The sequence below is a fragment of the Barbatula barbatula genome (assembly GCF_947034865.1).
Source record: "Barbatula barbatula genome assembly, chromosome: 9".
Lineage (NCBI taxonomy): Eukaryota > Metazoa > Chordata > Actinopteri > Cypriniformes > Nemacheilidae > Barbatula > Barbatula barbatula.
This window is the reverse complement of record NC_136772.1, coordinates 12,977,042-12,997,416: the sequence shown is the minus strand read 5'-3', so window position 1 is coordinate 12,997,416 and position 20,375 is coordinate 12,977,042. Positions and strand designations below refer to the sequence as shown.

General features: G+C 38.0%; 2 protein-coding genes across 2 annotated transcripts in view; both read right to left on the bottom strand.

The window, feature by feature from the left end:
- Positions 1–5,836, bottom strand: part of neb (nebulin) — a 54,162-nt gene extending 48,326 nt beyond the window's left edge. Inside the window, exons 1-10 of the mRNA XM_079464149.1 lie at positions 5,736–5,836; positions 4,972–5,056; positions 4,622–4,687; positions 2,298–2,357; positions 1,126–1,242; positions 911–1,018; positions 669–773; positions 480–584; positions 284–388; positions 69–173 (exon numbers count right to left, since the gene is read on the bottom strand). Of these exons, the coding sequence (XP_079320275.1) occupies positions 69–173; positions 284–388; positions 480–584; positions 669–773; positions 911–1,018; positions 1,126–1,242; positions 2,298–2,357; positions 4,622–4,675 (759 nt within the window). The 5' untranslated portion in view covers positions 4,676–4,687; positions 4,972–5,056; positions 5,736–5,836. The remainder of the gene's footprint in view (positions 1–68; positions 174–283; positions 389–479; positions 585–668; positions 774–910; positions 1,019–1,125; positions 1,243–2,297; positions 2,358–4,621; positions 4,688–4,971; positions 5,057–5,735) is intronic.
- A 7,106-nt stretch (positions 5,837–12,942) lies between these two features.
- arl5a (ADP-ribosylation factor-like 5A) lies at positions 12,943–20,375 on the bottom strand. The gene is made up of 6 exons (XM_079464148.1): positions 19,889–20,375; positions 15,610–15,670; positions 15,125–15,272; positions 14,945–15,028; positions 14,726–14,877; positions 12,943–13,613 (listed from the first exon to the last, which is right to left on the bottom strand). Exons 1-6 carry the CDS (start codon positions 19,932–19,934, stop codon positions 13,565–13,567), a joined length of 540 nt encoding a protein of 179 aa, XP_079320274.1. The 5' UTR covers positions 19,935–20,375; the 3' UTR covers positions 12,943–13,564.

Below are 20,375 nucleotides of genomic sequence, written 5' to 3'. Positions count from 1 at the left end.
ACAGACCTCTCATCAACACTTTTATAATATAACATTGTAATATTTAAAATGAATGCTTCGGGTCTTACATCACTACGATTGGCAAAGTTTTTCTTGGCCAGTTCACACTCTGGAGGATCAGCCAGAGATGTGTACTTGCACTTGCGCTCATCATGGCCCTTCTTGTAGACGACCTGTGAAGGTGGAACACAACAAAACAATGAAATGTAACACGCAATAGGAGTATATCTAATAATATTTTCGAAACATCATTTAACTGTGTGAAAAAGTGTAAGATTCGCACATCACTGAGGACTTCTTGGGCTTTGGCCACCCTGCGCAGCTCTGGGCTATCGCTGTATGGATAGAACATGGTCTTCTCTTCATCCCACGCCTCTGTGTACAGTTTCTGATAGAGATTTTCAAACATTTAGAGGGCGATCCAGAAAGAAGATCAGTTTGACCTCAGTGCTTATGTAAGCCAGGTATCACAAGTCTACCTTGCTGTAATTTGCTGCATTCTTCACAGCAAGAACCAGTTCAGGGGCATCAGGAGGAAGCAAGTACCTATCCTTGGTCTCATCCCATTTCTGCCTGTACAGAACCTGGAAAAGTGGAAAGTGTAGAAAAGCTGTGCTTTACTGTCAGACAAAATAAAATGACAGTAAACACCCAAGACAAGCACTTACTTTGCTGACAAGATCAGAGACGTGCTTCACATGGATAACCTCACGAGCCTCACCATCATAGAGACTGGTGGTTTTGACCTTGAGTCCTTCCATACGGTATTTCACCTAAATATGATGAACAAATCAATGAGATGAACAAATCATAAATACTCAAAAATATGTTTATTGGGTGCTATTGCAAGACATTTTAAATATAGCTCAAATAAACATAAAACATTTTTTTAACAAAAAGTGAAACATACCTCACTAAGCTGTTCCTGGGCCTTCTTGATGCGAATCATCTCAGGTGTGTCACTTGAAATGGCATAAGGTTGCCCCTTTGATTTTTCATATTCCTCCCTGTATTTGTTCTACAAGAACATGCAATAGATTTAATTTACATTTCGAATGCTGCACTTTTAATCAATCTTATACTGATTGTTAACAAAAGCACAAACACAAAATGACTTGCTCATACATGACTGTATTGGTCAAGCATCTTCTGACTGTGTGCCAGGTAGGGTGTCATGAACTTGGAGGTGTCCACCTTTGCCTTCTTTCTAATCGTGCGCTTAGCAAGGCCACCAACCCCCGTCTTAAAACAAGAAGAGATGAATCAGCATTTGTGACAAATGTACAGGACGCTTTTAATAACCTCTCCTAATATCTAAACATCACAAGGGCACATTATACAAAAAGAATGAATAGCATGATTTAGTGACTATTTTCTGTAATAATGTACATTAAAGCAAAAAATCCATACAGTGAAGTTTAAGCATCTAGTTTGCAACACTTACCTTCAATGTGCCCTGAAACACTAATGTGTTAGTGACAGATTAGCCAAAACCAAAAGTAGTTGTTTTAGTGAGCTAAGTAAAAAGGTTAGGCACTAAATATAGTCTGTATTTTTTCAGATGTCAATTTTAAGGAATATTATTACTATTATTAAGTAATAAGTAATATTTGAACATGTATTAAGGAAAATTTCCATGTGTCTTGTCATGCTGTCTTTCATTTTGCTTTCGAATGAATTGTTTTTGTTACTCTTGAGGTTTAATAAAAAGGTTTTATTGAAATACAACAGACACTGGAATGGAATGGCCGTTATACATTTAGAAATGCTAAATAAATGAAAATTTGGAATGGTCTCTTATTTTTTTCTGTGGCTGAATATATAGCATGAAACCGCAGAACATGCTCTTTCATGCATTACAAATAAAGTGCGTGAAGCATTAGTTTGATCACAAAGTAGTACAAATGTTTACCGACGAACAAATATAACAATATTACAAGCAAATATTACATTTAATCACATAACCAAGCTCTATAAAAACACCTTTATTGTCGCCATTCGTTCATGTCATTTGCATGGCTCGGCACAAGGTAGCATGGGGGCTTTTATATACTATTTCAACAGAATTCAAAACACTTCATTCAACATATAGTAATATTCTTAATAAATCATGAATTGTTAAACGATAGAGTTTGATTAATGATCCACTTTTTATGTCAGTGGCATTTCTCTATGCGTCTTACTAACAAAGAAAATCAAATAGATCTGAAAGGGAATAGCCCCCATGGCATGCAGGGTAATTTGGAAAAGTATCTTCTGGTACGGTCTTTGAGGACTCTGGGGATGAGATCATTTACCTCTACACCCTGAGACACTGAGGTGGTCGTGGTGGTGACTGTCGAACCCTCCTCACAGTACTATAAATATAGGAAAAACTCTGGGCTTTCAAAATGAGGAACACAGACTTCAGAAAAAAATACTGTATAGGAAAGTGACTTTTCCAGCTCTGGTGGTCATAGTTTAAAATATACGTTTTGCTCTACCACGATCTTTAAACTAACCTCTTGGCCTAAAGTCATGTTAACTAGCATTCAGCAAGCTTTATATACACATCATACTTTTAGCAAAAAGCTAATCTCACCAAATGGACTTACGGTTCAACTGCACTGTTCCTGATCAGTGAACTTAAGTCATGTTTATGCAAACTAAGTTGTTGTTAAGAGAATAAATGCGAGTCTGGTTCCACAGGAGACCTTTGACTTTGATTGACAGAGCCGTCTGACTGGCTTGCGGTAAGAAGGTTTTAGCAACCAAATGACCTCATGACTATTATTATTTACTGCTAAACTTATAGTCATTGTAGTACATAGAAACAGTGGGTCAGGGAACACATTCCAATACATACACCTGTGACTGAACTGCATTCAGATTCAGTCATACATCTAACTGTACTATTAAGAGAATAAACTTTCCTTCAATTATTTAATAAGAAATTATAACCAAATCCATAATTTTAACACAAAACCAGAGCAGGAAAAACACTCCAGTGGCTTCTTTAATTGGACCAATGGAAGGCAGAAATACATTGTATGCATGTTACCCCTTGCAATGGCTTTTGATAGCCATATGATATGACAAATGTAAAGTAGTCACTTTGTCATTAAATATATTGTAAATTAAATCTGTCCCTCCATTACATAGAGGTGTTAGTTTTCCACGAGTCCTCCCCCAAAGCATTTTATCAGCGTGACGTTAATGGTTAGGAGTATGATTTACAACACGGCTCGTCTCATTTGGCTTCCTGCGAGCCTGCTGGAGATGTCGACTTCTATATTTGTATCTCTTGGAAGAACGACTCGGCCCAAAGCGGAGGGCTGTTTTCCATTAATGGGGATAAAAGCACATTAAAGATGCACAAAATGTTATTTCTACATTCTGGATCGTAATATTTTTTATTAATGTCACATCTTTTATCTAAGTTCTTATCTAACTGAAGCCTGGAAATATTAACTCCTGAAAAAAACATAGTTTTCTGTTACAAAATATGAACGAATTAGACAAGAATTAAGGAAGGAAAATACTGCCATTGTCTGCTTTCCATAAGTCCAATATCAGAAGCCATTTCAAGAAATTCTGATGTCTTTGAGATCCCGTTCTAAGTGTAGATGAAAGACGTAGTGAAACCAGAGCGTACAACGTATATAATCCTAATGATTGTCGTGTTGAGATTCCCATCTTTTTAACATGTAAGATGGCGAATTTCCATTTCCTGAAATCATCTAAAGTTATTTTAAAATTCAGACCAAAGTGAATAATGTTAATTCATTATTTTGTAATCCCTTATAAGATATCAACATCAGAGATAGTCAGGAACGTATACCAGGTTTACTTTAACTCTATTTCCAAGGGAAATAATGAATTAAAGTAACAACCTTCTGCTTTCACTCTTCCATTGAACACTCAGACATTAAAAAACATTTACCATCAACAAATTAAGACAGTTATTCAAATGATAACATTGAGTGCACAAAACCACTAGAGGCTTCAGAAAGAGCTATTAAACATTAAACTAGACATTTGGGATATTTGTCAAATTATTAGATGATAATCAATCTTTCATTACAAAACCAAACTTTAAGTATATCAAAGTATATTTGATCAGATTTGAGTATATTGAAATTATTTAAGTATAGAAGCGTATATTGCCTTTATCTTTAAATGTAGTTTCAGCTCTTAATGAAGCTTGCAGAAGATTTTGCTGCTATGAACAGAACATAATCCCACTGTTAGTATAAAAATTTGAGTATTATATCTAACAATGGTTATTTCCATTCAGGTTATACATTTCATTCCTATTCACATAACAAGTATTACCAGATTGTAGTTATTACATAATGATGATATCATTTATTACAGTATTGCTTCTATTGAGAAGACTGACTGATGTAAAATTGCTATATAGTGACAAATTATTTATTTAATGGAATTTACAGAGTCTCCAAGTAAGAGGTCATCTGAAATGTAATCCAATGCTAATCATATACGACATGGCAGCCCCTACAGAACTGCTGACTTTGGAGATATCATAGACCACTATTCATAGGGTTTGCCAAGATCTACGGGGTACTAAGGCGAAAAGTATATAAACTAGCCCTCGAAAACTTTGAAATGTGTATCTTACCTCCTCCTCAAACTCTTCCTCAAACTCCTCCTCAAACTCCTCTTCTGATGCCATCTTCGAATACTTCTGCACAATAAGATCAAAGCCAGACAGACAGCTCAACACCGGGCACTATTAACAATCTGTACGTTTAACAACTAACAATACTAAACTCAATTTTATTATGCATAACATGACCACAACTAAGAACGTGTTTCACATGGAAAATAAAGTGAAAACAGAAACCCTCATTTAAACATTTTACTCAAAGGGCAAATTCAGAACAGATGAAAAGTAATCTGTTAATGTCTGTACAAAAGTTAATGAAAGAGATCAAGAAAAATGTTTTAGGATGCACGAGACTGACATACCTTTAAGCAACCTTACAGTAAAGAAGGCGCTGACCAATCCACTCGCGTTCCAATCTGCTATTCCACTTAATGTATTCCTGCAAACCTAAACAAAGACAGATGTGTCAGTTTTCCTCCGACTGAACTGATGCACCTCGGATCAACAAAAAATCTAAATTTTCTGAAGTTTGTTAGCAGGCCTCGGTTGGTGAGAGAGTTTGACACCTAAGACCCCCCAAACCACTGTGCCTCCTGGTTGAAACCTTGCGACAGCTGCTCTGAATCGCTCAAGCTATTTGACATGTAAGCCAATGCTGCAGGCTGATTGGTTGGCTTTGTTTAGCTAGTAGACATCCAATGCCTTCTGAGGCTGTAGGTTAAATTTAGGCCTGGCCACTAAATACCCTTTTTTAGGACCTGACTCTCAAATAATCACATCAAATTAGACTTTTCTATCCATTTTCATCACAAAGATTAGTAGGCGTGTGAATGGGACGTTAACACAATCCTGCTCGTGAAGTGATGTGCTTCAGGTAATCTCCAAAGAAGATCAATGAGAAGTCCAGGAATAAGTTCCAGATTTGGGTCATTTGTAAAAATGGTTGATCCAACACGATGGCCAATGAAGTCAGACACTTCATAGCAGGCTGCGGTTGAAGGACCAACCCTCAGAATCACCTCCATCTACCAGCAGGCAGAAGACGGACAATCCGATAGAGTAGGCCAAGCAGTGCTGCAAAGCGAAACATTTTTGCTTGTTTGGTGAATTGGTTTTTCTTGCTTACCGGTGATTTTAAAGTTAAAACGTTTCCCAAGCTGCCAGAGCCTCCCCAACTCTTCCCTCCTGAGAAACGATGGGCAACAGCTCACAGCTGCGACGCACTCCGGTTATCATGTGCTCCTATCAACCAATCACTGGGCAGCATTCTCAGATTTCAAAAGCTAAATATACATTAGCCATCCTTCAGAAAAGTGCACCTGTTCTGCAAATCACCACTATCAAAACTATGAGGAAGAGAAATGAAAACAGACTTGGTTGCTTTGAATGACAGTATATATGATGTTGTACTACAAAGCAAAGTACAAGTGTCAAGAGAAGTCATGAAGCTCTTGGGACATGGGTCTCTGAATGTCCATACTGTATAAAGATGACTAGGGAGTCTTGAGGTCATTCGTTTACATCCAAATGTACCCAGTGGCTTATGCAGGGGGGCAAGAGGGAAATCAACTATTGACTTGTGCACCAAATTGCAAATCCATTGGAAATGACATCGGGAGGACATAAGAATCATAAAAGTTTTATTAAATGTTCATATTTCAAGCATCTTAGAAAGACGAATGTGCATTACATACACAAAAATGACATCTGCCTATTCCATCATACATTACATAGACTTTAAAGAAATCAGGCACCAGAACAGCTTAAAACTGTCTTTTTCTGTAATTTGATGGTTTTTGGCCGTATTTCTAAACCAGACTGTAAAAAAATCCTGTAAAAAGACGGTAAAAATATACTGTAAAAACATTCCCTGTTAAATTACAATAAAATTTGCAGCCTATTTCTGAAATTTGACAGCTTTTGACCATATTTTTTAAATATGTGAAAATATGTAAAAATATAGCTGCAAGCAGCAATTATCGGGTTTCGAGAGGTTTAGGTTAGTAAATGTCGACTGGCTTCAGGGATGGCAAACTAACATGTCCACAATCGACAATACAACCCCACACCCAGCAAAATGATTCAGATGGTCAGCATTGGCTCATACAGACCGAGGCATGCTCACACACACATGCACATATAGGACATACATTACATTTTCTTATATCAAGTCATTCAGATAATTCAGTAGCGAGACTCACGTTATCAGGATAAATTAGTCAAATCCATTTCAGAAATGGCCCTAACACACATCCTCAATGAATGATAGGCCTTTAGACCCAGAATGTTGACTTAGGTGATCAGTAACGGTCTATGCAGACTACTCATGCTTACAAAGACATGTATGAAAAGCCCATTAGAATGAATATTTCACGTTTTGGACTTTTATGAAGGCATGCCTCTTCCGATGAGCATGCTTGTTTTGAGTCATAATATGTATAATACTACTTAATTGCAAGTCAGTTGGATTATTTATTAAGGAGTAGCAACCTTTAACGTACATTATTCACGTTAATATAAAAAAGGACCCTGTAATGGTCACAAAACAAAAAAAACTCAACATGTTTTTAATCATTGTTGACCTAGAGAGTCCAGAGAATTGTACTATGGTGGAAATTTTGAAATTGCTTGAAAATCAAAGAACTAGTTTGCAAAAGTACGATTTTAACATCATCAGCAATAACTCCTGAACCGTTTGATTGACATCAATAGATCAAGAGGCAAATTTGTTCAGAATGAGAAGAGCTATCATATGATATCAATAATTTGTGTGTATGTTAAATGTCACGTGATACACAATTGTTTAACTGATGAAATACACGTCAATTTAGCCATTTCTACTGGTCTAGCGCCACCTAGTGTCCAAACGCCACCTTCTTTTGTAGGTGACCTCGGAGTGATGGTCTACACATATGTACCAAGCCCCATGATGATGTGTTAATCCGTTCTGGATTTATGGCCATTTTAATGTGATAGGCTCCGCCCAGTTCAGTTTTTGGTATTTCCTACCGTGTATGAAAACAAAGTTCAACTTTTTTTCAATGATTATTTACATTCACACTCCACAGAAGTCATCTGCATTGGTTTGGTTCCGATTGGTTGAAAAACCAAGGACTAGTTCGCGAAAGTAGGTTTTTGACATTATCAGCGATAACTCACGAACCATTTGATCGACAGAAGCGTGTCCAGAGGCAAAGTTGTTCAGAATGAGAGGAGCTATCATATGATGTAAATAGTTTGAGTATATGTCAAATGTCACGTGATACACAATTGTTTAAGCACCCCAAAAACGTTTTTTCGCCCCCCGGTGGCCGAATGAGTTCATATTTCTTACAGACCTTCAGGACCAGGACACGAACAAGCCCAGCGAGTGTCGTTTCGATCGAGTTCCGTTAACTCTGTCCAATGAGTGCTCAAACTTCATTGGCTGATGGCAGCCATGTTTTTTGAGAAACGCCAAAGTCCTTTTATACAGTCATGGTGCATGACACAAAGACACAACATACCAAATAATAAGTCGATTGGGCAAACGGTGGAGTAGTAATAGCCCTTTTCGAGATATTTGCTATTATAGCGCCACCTAGTGGCCAAACACCGAGTCGTTTTTATTGTGACCCCGGACTGAGGGTCTTCACATATGGTCTAAGCCCCGTGAAGATATCTCAAACCGTTCTCTAAGTATAGCCATTTTAGCGAAATAGGCAACTTGCGGTTCGGATGTTTTGATGCCCCCTATTTACCCTGAATCGAAATTTCAACATTCTTTTATGATTATTTATATTCACACTCCACATAATTCATCAGCGTTGGTTTGGTTCCGATCGGGCAAAAATCCAGGGACTAGTTCATTTTTGTTTTTTTTCATAAAATGCAAATTAGCGGGAAAATTTGCATACCGGAAATAAAATCGGAGCCATGAGGGTTTTAAGTTTTGAGCCAATGATTACAATGATATAAAACACGTGGGTGTGCGACAAACGGTTTAGGAGTTACGAGCAAAAAGGCGCTTTTCCTCGCTGTAGCGCCCCCTATGGACCGACATGGCTGACTCCGAGTATCTGAGTAGCGTGCAAGACTACTACCATCTGACCAAGTCTCGAGTTTCTACAACTTACGGTTTGGGCTGGGCGACGCGTTTTATGGCGGAATAATAATAAGAAGAAATATAGCTGCAAGCAGCAATTATCGGGTTTCGAGAAGTTTAGGTAAGTAAACGTCGACCAGTCTCAGGGATGGCAAACTAACATGTCCACAATCGACAATACAACCCCACACCCAGCAAAATGAGTCAAAGGGTCAGCATTGGCTCATACAGACCCAGGCATGCTCACACACACATGCACATATAGGACATAGATTACATTTTGTCATATCAAGTCATTCGGACAATTCAGTAGCGAGACTCACGTTATCAGGATAAATTAGTCAAATCCATTTCAGAAATGGCCCTAACACACATCCTCAATGAATGATAGGCCTTTAGACCCAGAATTTTGACTTAGGTGATCAGTAACGGTCTATGCAGACTACGCATGCTTACAAAGACATGTATGAAAAGCCCATTTGAATGAATATTTCGCCTTTTGGACTTTTATGAAGGCATGCCTCTTCTGATGAGCATGCTTGTTTTGAGTCATAATATGTATAATACTACTTAATTGCAAGTCAGTTGGATTATTTATTAAGGAGTAGCAACCTTTAACGTACATTATTCACGTTAATATAAAAAAGGACCCTGTAATGGTCACACAACAAAAAAAACTCAACATGTTTTTAATCATTGTTGACCTAGAGAGTCCAGAGAATTGTACTATGGTGGAAATTTTGAAATTGCTTGAAAATCAAAGAACTAGTTTGCAAAAGTACGATTTTAACATCATCAGCAATAACTCCTGAACCGTTTGATTGACATCAATAGATCAAGAGGCAAATTTGTTCAGAATGAGAAGAGCTATCATATGATATCAATAGTTTGTGTGTTTGTCAAATGTCACGTGATACACAATTGTTTAAGTAATGAAATACGCATCAATTTTGCCATTTTTACTGTTTTAGCGCCACCTAGTGTCCAAACGCCACCTTCTTTTGAAGGTGACCTCAGAGTGATGGTCTACACATTTATTCCAAGCCCCATGATGATGTGTTAATCTGTTCTGGATTTATGGCCATTTTAATGTGATAGGCTCCGCCCAGTTCAGTTTTTGCCCCCCCCTACCGTGTATGAATATAAATTTCAACTTTTTTTCAATGATTATTTACATTCACACTCCACAGAAGTCATCTGCATTTTATTGGTTCCGATCGGTTGAAAAACCAAGGACTAGTTCGCGAAAGTAGATTTTTGACATCGTCAGCGATAACTCACGAACCGTTTGATTGACAGAAGCGTGTCAGGAGACAAAGTTGTTCAGAATGAGAAGAGCTATCATATGATGTAAATAGTTTGAGTATATGTCAAATGTCACGTGATACACAATTGTTTATGCACTCTAAAACCGTTACTTCGCCCCCCGGTGGCCGAATGAGTTCATATTTCTTACAGACCTTCAGGACCACGAGTCGAACAAGCCCAGCGAGTGTCGTTTTGATCGGCCCCTGTTAACCCTGTGTAATGAGTGCTCAAAATTCATTGGCCGATAGCGGCCATGTTTTTTGAGAAACGTCAAAGTCCTTTTATACAGTCACGGTGCATGACACAAAGACACAACATACCAAATAATAAGTCAATCGGGCAAACGGTTGCGTAGTTAGAGCCTTTTTCGACTTCTTTGCTATTATAGCGCCACCTAGTGGCCAAACACCGAGTCTTTTTTATTGTTACCCCAGACTGAGGGTCTACATATACGGTCTAAGCCCCGTGAAGATAGCTCAAACGGTTCACGAGTTATGGTCATTTTAGTGAAACTGGCTACTTCCGGTTCAGACGTTTTGATGCCCCCTAGCGACCCTGAATCGAAATTTCAACTTCTTTTTATGATTATTCATATTCACACTCCACAGAATTCATCAGCGTTGGTTTGGTTCCGATCGGGCAAAAATCCAGGGACTAGTTCATTTTTTTTTTTTTTTATAAAATGCAAATTAGGGAAAAAATTTGCATACCGGAAATGAAATCGGAGATATACGTTTTTTAAGTTTGGAGCCAAGGATTCCAATGACACCAAACACTTTGTTGTGCGACATCCGGTTTACGAGCATTGAGCCCAAACGCATTGGCCATCGCTATAGCGCCCCCTATGGACCGACATGGCTGGCTCCGAGTATCTGAGTAGCGTGCAAGACTACTACCATCTGACCAAGTCTCAAGTTTCTACGACTTACGGTTTGGGCTGGGCAACACGTTTTATGGCGGAATAATAATAATAATAAGAAGAAGAAGAAGAAGAAGAATAAAAATCCTTACAAATACAATAGGTTTTCAGCCCTTCGGGCTCGAAACCCTAATAAAAATCCTTACAAAAACAATAGGTTTTCAGCACTTCGTGCTCGAAACCCTAAAAACAAAAAGATTATTATATATTCTTCTGAGATTGCTGGACATTTCTTGGCCATATTCTTGACATCAAATGTGCACAATTCTTTTGTTTTAGCAGACAGTTCCAGTTTGGAAACATCAATGCTACCACACCACAACTTCAAGTGCTTCTGAACAGACACACAATTGCTATTGCACTCTTCTACTGCACATTTCTGTATGATCTAATTCGGATGAGCATGTTACAGTATTAAAACTATTCAGGGACGTTCAAAAATACAGCAGACACTATTTTTAAAGCTTCCCAAGTGGCCACGGGACTCAGTATGTATATAATGACGCATTTTCCCCAGCCCATAACACCATTGTGTCACATGGACAGGTTGAACAAGATCCTGCTTTGATACCGTTACATACATCTGGAGACATGCTTAAAACATTCAGTTTGTATCTTGATGTCATTTCCTTCCACAGGTGTGAAGTTCCCTACATGTCCTTGGTGGGGCAGTATTACACAGAGCTGAATGACAGAAGCAGCTGCAGCCGGTGTCTCAGCTCACTATTTCCTACTGTGCTCTCAGTCTGCAAGAACTAACACTGACAACAAATGCGAAATTGTGGCTGTTATTATGGACCAGCATTTTGTGTAGTGGTTTTGACCTCATTACAATTGTACAACGTTTCTAATAAGGAAAACAGGTGCAATGTTTACCTTTGAAATGCAACAATTGACAAATTGAGGACAAATGAACAGCAGCATCAACAAAGTTTCAGCAGTTATATCATTCGGTCCAAAAAAGATTTTGACAAATATAGTTTCATTTCAGTAAGTAAAATGCCATAAAAGACACTTGATCGAGTTAAATAGCTTACATTAGTATTATATATTTTTATTATTTATGATTTAAAAAGTCAATAGCAATTTCACACCATGTACATGTTTTCCCTTAATGTGCCACACACAAGAATGATCCTCTATTAATTCCTAGAATATTTTCATTAGGGTAAATATTTATATATTTCTGTCAACTGTAACACCGTCAGCAGAACTACAGTAATATGCTACCTCAAATTTGGATGATTTTGATGTTCTGTTCTTCACTCAGACACATTAGAAGACAAACATAAAGCTTAGTCACTGGAAAAGATGAGTAGCTCACAGGTGGGGGGTCCGAACAGCTGAGGATGGGATATTAACACACCCTGTTTAAATAAAACAACACCACTTACACTTGAAAACAACAACATTCTAGAACACTGCACGAAAAACAAAACTGCAAACCCTGTGACAGAGGACAATGTTTACCATAAATAAAGCATAAGCAACTACAACATAGTCAGTACTGCACATGCCAGAAGGAAAGCAAGTTTGTGTATAACACTTTCATTCAGCCTGTTGTGTATTTAGTGTTGGTTGAAACGGTCAAGGGGCAGGATGTACTTTCATATAACAAGCACCCTTGAAGCTTGAGTATTAACAACTTCAGCAGTGTTGTCTCATAAAACAAATGTATCACCCCTCCTTATTAGGCACTGAAGTACTACACCAGATCATCTCTTTCCATAAGTCCATGTTATCATAGTCAAAAAGAATTACTGCTGTAAATAAGACTAAATAAAAATCTGAAATATCTGCTCTGATCATAAATAAACTATGGCTACTGACGAATCGACAAGTACAAGAACTATTGATTTTATAAATACAAATAAAATGTTAATAAACATTATTAATATTAAATAAACATAAAAAACATACCTCTTTTTTAAATCAAGAATATAACAGATATAACAAAGGTATTAGAATATGTAACCGTAGTTTAGTATAAATTTTCAGTCCAAGTGCAGTTCTCCGTTTTCTGCTTTCTAAACTGTTTATTACACATAACAGCTGTCGCTTTCTGGATTATTAAGTGAAGTTGTTCTTGCAAACCCCCTGGCGCCACCTAGATGTCCCAAAAAACATTTGAAATACATCTCAAGTTGTAGCAATAAAATCAATAGAGAAAGTGTGAAAAGTCATGACAGATAAAAACACTTTATTTGCGTGTATTTTACATGAGTGCAGTTTCCCCTTGCATGTTACCGTGTCTCCTCAGCCCAGAGGAGGCATAGAATCAGGCACAGAGTAAATTAAAATACTGTACTGTACACACTGGGCAACACCATGTCAGGTACCTGGGCAAAGCAGCAAGTCCACTCCAGACAGACATTTGTTCAACTAGATACAAGTCCTCTTAGTTCAAGATCTGTGCTGCCTTATTCAACTGCAAAAAACACTGGGTTTCGCTTTATCCTGTATTACGAGTCCTGACATATTATAGTTGTTAATTGTGGATTGTTTGTTCACAGTTCTCCATAATCTGTAATAAATTAATCAAGTTCTGGTGACGTCGCTAAGTCACCTTCACAGTGAGCGACAACCGGCCTCCACGCCGGTGGGAAAGAGAGAGAAGGAGCACACTGCAATCAGAGGTCACAGGTCATCTTACTCGCAGCCGCGACATCATCCACTCCAGACCCTGGCAGAGCCTGTGGACAGGAAACAGACATTCAGCTTTAGAGTTCAACAATGACTCTTTTCTGCCTTTCATTTGATCTACATAAACAGAATGGTCCCTTAATGTTTCATTTACGTCTTGCGTTAAAAATGCTGAGTGCAACCAACCCTACATAGGGCTTTACACATGTACAGTCTAAAATGTAAAAAACTTTGAATAACCAGAACAAACATTTGGGTTAACAAGTGAAAAGTGAATACATGCATACGGCAGACAGTGTGGAAGATCGATATGCTGGGAATCGCTACGCTTTCCACTGGCACAAATATCTTTATTGATTCTGTGAGGACTGGCCAGCACAAGAGCTCAAAAATTGAAGATTCTTGCTAGTAATAAAGACAAGTGTGGAAGCACAAGGACGAGTCAGCATTTGTCAGACAGCAAATGCTGTCTGTGCAACTTTGCACGCACAGTCAAACCAAAATTATTCAGACACCAGATATAAATTTCGATATATTTTTACTAGTGGGTGCAAGACACCAAAGTTCATTTATGTGAGGATAGCTAAATAAAGGATAGCTAAAAAATCCAATAAAACAGATACAAATTTGGGACCAAAATGATTCAGATACTTTAACCCGACCATGTTTTGAAGTGTTTTTAGATATTCTTTCTGGCTTTTGTGCCATTTCTTGACAGTACAGTGAAGTAATGACAGGAAGTGAAGTAGGAGAGAGAAAGGGGGTGGCTTCAGGAAATATCCACGAGCCGGGATTCAAACAAGGGTTGCCCTGAAATGCAACCGCACCATATGTCAACTACACTGTCAACTAGCCCATCGGCTCTGACAAGTGTTTTATTAATTGCTAATGTGACAACAATAGACTGAACAAAATTAAGCATTGCTTGATAATTGGTTGCCCTAAATTGGTATTATCTAATTGTGTACTTACATTTAACAGCTGACAGCTATTCAACCAAATATATGTGTGTGGGAGTGTGTGTAAGAGATTTTCATTCAGAACTATAGCGAATTAACTGGGATAATATGAGAAATGTTGAAGGTGTTTGAATACATTTTGGTTTGACAGTATATTGTGGTACTATTTGCCATATATCTGGAGTTCTTTCAAAAGGTCTTACCCTTCCCCAGTGAGGGCACAACAGGCCTGTATGTGCCACTGATGGTCTTTGACAGAGGTGAGCTGTAGACTCTGGGAAATCTCAGCAACAGACATACAATCCTTGACATCTTGTTTATTGGCAAAAACCAACAAACCAGCCTTTTTCAGATCCTAGAAAAGAAAATAGGAAGTGACCAGTAGAAAACCAGACATTACCACATCGGACTATAATCCTCACCTCATGGGCTAACATCCTATAGAGCTCCTCTTTGGTCACTGAGATTCTCTCCCTGTCTGTACTGTCCACCACCACGATCACAAACTACAAAGGAGAAACACTTACTAAAACAAAGCATTTGCAATTAAAGACAACTGTACATAAAAGGCAAAGGACACACAGTGTTTACAGAAAGCAAACCTCTGTGTTAGTGTAGTAAGTGTTCCAAGACGAACGCAAAGATTCCTGTCCTCCAATGTCCCACATAAGGAAATGTGTGTTATTGACTACAATCTCCTCCACATTGCTACCTATGGTGGGTGAAGTGTGCACCACCTCATTCATTGAGCTAGAAAACAGATCATAAACACAAATAAAAACTGGCCTGACGTGACGTAAAACACACAACTATGTACAAAATGATACAATGGCTCAGGATAGCTCAAATTTGAATGTCAGTAATCACAACGATCTCTTCCCACATTTACAAACATAGTAGGGAAAATAAATACTATGGGATTCAATGGGGATGAGATCTGTTTGGTTACTGGCATTCTTTCAAATAGCTTCCTTTGTGTTTATCAGAACAAAGAAATGTATACAGGTTTGGGACAGTCTGAGAGTGAGTATATGATGACAGAATTTTCATTTTTGGGTGATCTATCCCTTTAATGGGAAATACTTACAACTGATAAAGTATGGTGGTCTTTCCTGCATTGTCAAGTCCAACAATAATGACTTTGTGCTCTGGGGAAAAAAGAAATACAATTGTCAAGTTGTTTCGATACCAGCACTGAAAAATTCTGAATGCAGCCTATTCATTGAAAAGATTCAATTTTTGTTGAACATAGGTAAAGATTCTTCCCGATCATTTTTAATTGGCATTGTGTATATGTTCGACATGTTTAACATGAAATGAATAAATAATAAGTTTGCTTTAATAATTGGAATTTCCTGAGTGACAGGCGTGCCATTGTGTCATCCTATGCAATGGCAACGTGACATCCTACAATAACTTTATAATGTATAATTGCTGTGTAAAACTCTTCTTACATAATTAAAGTGATAAAATGATATCCATATTTCACATGTCAAAATATTTCAGTTGAGATGAACAACACTGCCTATTAGGTTGAATGACTACAGGTCTGATCTTTACTTTTAGAATAGAAATAGAACCATTCTGGTCAATCGATTAGTTGACAAGCCATTCCTTTCTTATGAGCAGAGTAGACAGCACATTTTATGTACAAAATGCAGGTGAAAGTTAGTGTCATTGTCATAGGACATCAACAAGCCACGCTGGAATAAGGAATTGCTCCGCCCTGCTGTACCCCACCTTAAAATGTTTATTGCACGCTTACAGGCAACCACACTGCAGTCAAACATATTTCAAGCTGTTATTGTCTATATAGATACAGGTGGTTGCAACTTGCAACTGCAAAAACACCAAAGGTATTACAGCATGGTGACGTGGTAAAGGGTGTGCCAAAGAAAAAGCCTGCAACTTTCTATGTAAGACAAAACACAATAGGCAAATTAACAGGTAATGCAAAATCTCAGTCTAATTTAACTGACTTCCCCATTCAAAATAGCCATCATTCTTCTCCACTGTACACAAAATAAGCCCAACAGAGCACAGGTTTATATTCAATTTAATTATATTCAAATGTATTTGTATATAGAGCTTTTGACATGAGTATGTTTACACGTACAGTCTTTCTCCGGTTATGCTTAATAGTCGGATATCAAGTAAGGTCATGTAAACGCGTAAAACGGTTTTATTTTGTTTGACGAAAGCTTGTGAATGGCATTAGCAAAATGGGCTCGGCAGAGGTTGTAATTCATTTAAACGCGTTTACTGGTTTTCTTACAGCACAATAGTAAAAGGCCCAAACGGAAGTAATAGTAAAATAACGCATTAAAGACTCTCGAATCATGCAGTGGATGTAGAAACGCCAAACTTAAGAACTATTTTCGCATATGCAGGTTCTGCGGCCATGAGAAGAGATATAAAAACACAGCTTCTGACCATTTTCCCGCTGCATTACTAAACAGGCTATCGACGGTGACGTCATTGCACGCGAGAAACCAGGCAAGTCTCAAACTGCCATTAAAATGCGGCACTCATTGTTGCATTGATTCAAAGCAGGTTTACGTGATGGGTCAAAGCCGAAAAAGATAAAAATAATACTGCTTTAAATTGTTAATGTTAATTTTTTTTTAAAGTTTTCTGTTGAATTTAAATGTATTTTTGTTTTTCTGAGCAAAAAATAAATAACATAAATGTTTCCCTGATTTACAGAAGACGCCCACTTAAAGGTCATTCAGTGTAACAATCTTGTCAGGCATATTTACAACAAAAAATTATATATAATATATATGCTGTTATTTGACTTTATTTTTTTTATTTGCCAATATCCTAAATGTTTTACTGATTAGTCAATAAGATGTTTTTACTCCTTTAATGCACAATAAAATGTCATATGCTCCCTTATTCTTTTATATATTTTAATATGTACAAGTCAGAAGAAGTACGTTGTTTGAATTTGTACATGAATATTGTGTTACACTGAAAGACAATGTAACATTATTTCAAACTAATTTTGACATTTGATTCTCCAAAAACTAAGTTGAAACCATAAAGTAGACATTTTTCTTAAATTGAATGTGCTTTCTAAGGACCTAAAATCCCTTTTGTAAATGTATTCTGATGGGGACATCTTAACGTCTTTGGCCCATATGTCACCTTATTTAGGGTTTTATACAACTGATCATTAAAACAAATTGGGGAATATAAGGGTTCATATAGCTGTGCAAAACATTTTGACAAATGCCACATAAAAGGGAAATGAAAGTCTACAGCTTCCACAGGATGTTTCAAAACATTATTTAGTCTCACCAGAATTAACATTGCTGAATCTGAGACAAACATAACAAAATGACACAAAGCTAAAAGCTTTACTCCAAATAATCCCTGGACGCCCCTTTGTGAGCCAACAACGAAGAGTTTAGAAACATTCATAATTATATCAAGTAATAAATCCCTACTAATAATCAAAACGACTGATGACGACAATCGATGTGGGGTAAAAAACTCTCTAAAAGAGACTGAACTGCATTCAGTCATGCATGATTGTTTACTATGTCACTATTTACCCATACGGTATACAGACATTCAGACACACCCATAGAGAGTGTCAGAAAATGAAGCACAACTACACTAATAAACATTGATCTTGTTAAGCCTAAAAGCTCTCAAGAAATCATTCTTTAGACTAAATGTGAGCCTTGCCAGATTAGCCACTATGAGTTATAAAGGTTAGGTGACAAATTAACAAGCAATTGCAAGATAATTAAAAGTATCTCAGAAAGATGCTTTGTCCAAGGCACTTCAAAACTATACAAGGCTACATCTAGCCGGATCTAAGGGTAGGGTTGGTGTGTCAAGAATCTGACACGTAAATTCAAAGAATGTCTCGCATTCTGTGGCATTCTCACTAGTCTGAGGTTTCATTTGAACTGGTATAGAACGGGTACATAATGAAACTTCAGCCGAATCTCATTGTTTGCCAAGTCAAATAAACGATAAATAATGAAAAGAAAACAAAGTTTGCAAGAAGGGGAATAACATTTCAGGATGTTCGGATTATATCATCTTGTTAATAATCGATGAAATGGCTGAAAGAGAATTTAAAGGAATAGTTCGCCTTCAAAATGTCTGTCACCATTTCCCCCCGTTGTCATTTTAAACCTGTGTGTCTTTCTTTCTTCTGCGAAACACAAAATATAATATGAAAAAACATGGTAATCAAAAACCATTGGTCCCCATTGACTTCAATTGTGTGGACACAAAACCGATGCAAGTCAATGGGGACCAGCGGTTTTCTGTTACCAACCTTTTTCAAAATATCTTCTTTTGTGTTCTGCGGAAGAAAAGAATCATACAGGTTTGAAAGACAAGAGGGTGTGTAAATAATGACAACTATCCCTTTAAGCAGGTTTGCATGTCTTGACAGGGGTCAGAATACTGATGCAAAAATTATACAGTGCGAAACGCCTTTGAATCACTTAATGGGCCTAACCTAGAAAGCCTATTGCTACTGTGCCTGCTTGCAGGTAACAGTCTCCCACCTTGACTCTCGTGTTACAAGGCTCGTCCATATCACAATGATCTGTACAGCTAATGAGTAATGCGAGCACTGAAGAGAAACCTTCCACTGGGTTATGTTGCCGACATTGAAAACGTGTCTCGTTCATGTTTAGGGAGAAAATTCATTTGCAATACCCCATACACTGACATGCATCTTGTATGTACAAAACACTTGCGCAGTTACTACAAAAGAACAAGAGTAAATGGCTAATGCTCTATGGACCCCTTATTCTGTATGCTGGAGGTCATTTACTTTCACATTCACTTTAAATTGTCCTGTGACGTTTTATCAATACCTGACCAGACATATCATACAACAAAACTACGACAGCGGAACTGTCAAGCACCCAAAACGCATAACTGAAATACAACAGACTTATACTCATCTATTAATACCTCCATATATTAAGTGAAACTTGCATCAACGTGTCACAGTGCTTACAGTGATGCATAGTTACGAATACAGATTTCAGGCTTCGATCCTTCAAACAGACGGTACTTAACATGACAGCAGTCAGGAACACATCTGTCAATACTCGACCTATAGCGTGTAACGTATTTCAATGTATTGACGCCTTGGCGATTATTTAATGCAAGGTCAGACAGTAACAAGATGTCTGAGCTGATCAACATATACGAAAGGTGTTTTCTGAATAATTTCATTTTATACAAGCAACAATATCGATGGGTTCAAGGGAAACTAGCAGGTTAGCAAACGCCTAGCTAATTTAGTCATTTAACGTCAGCGGTTGAAACGCGTTCGTTAACATGACACCGGTACGTTTCTTACGTAGATACATTATTCGACGTACCTTGATGGTTAAAAAGCCTCCATAACTTTGTGAATACGATTCCCATCGCTGGTGTACGGGCCCCGGGAAACACCACCCAGGAATGAAGACGAATCTGCTGCTAGCCAGCTGAGCTAACGTTCCGATCCGACTCGCCACAGAGCTGCTCTCGGTAACAGGGTTTCGATCCTTAATTTCTGCTCGTGTGAACGGTATCCATGGCTCTTGAGGACGGAGTTTCAAAATACCGCATCATTTCAGTGCTGTCATCGCAGGAGGTTGAATAAACGAAGGCGTTCATTTGGCTCGGCTTGCTGTCAGTTGCCCGCAAGTGGTCCGACGAGCGTCTGTCCGCTCGCTGCCGCACAATCGCTGAACGCAATCAAAGCCGCTTACAGCCGCACGCACTCACCGGAAGTCTCACGATGTTTCGGAACTTTGTGTGCTACCTACGTAGACAGCGTGATGTTGTGCGATTGGCAAGGCGATTAATACGCTCCCAAATGCT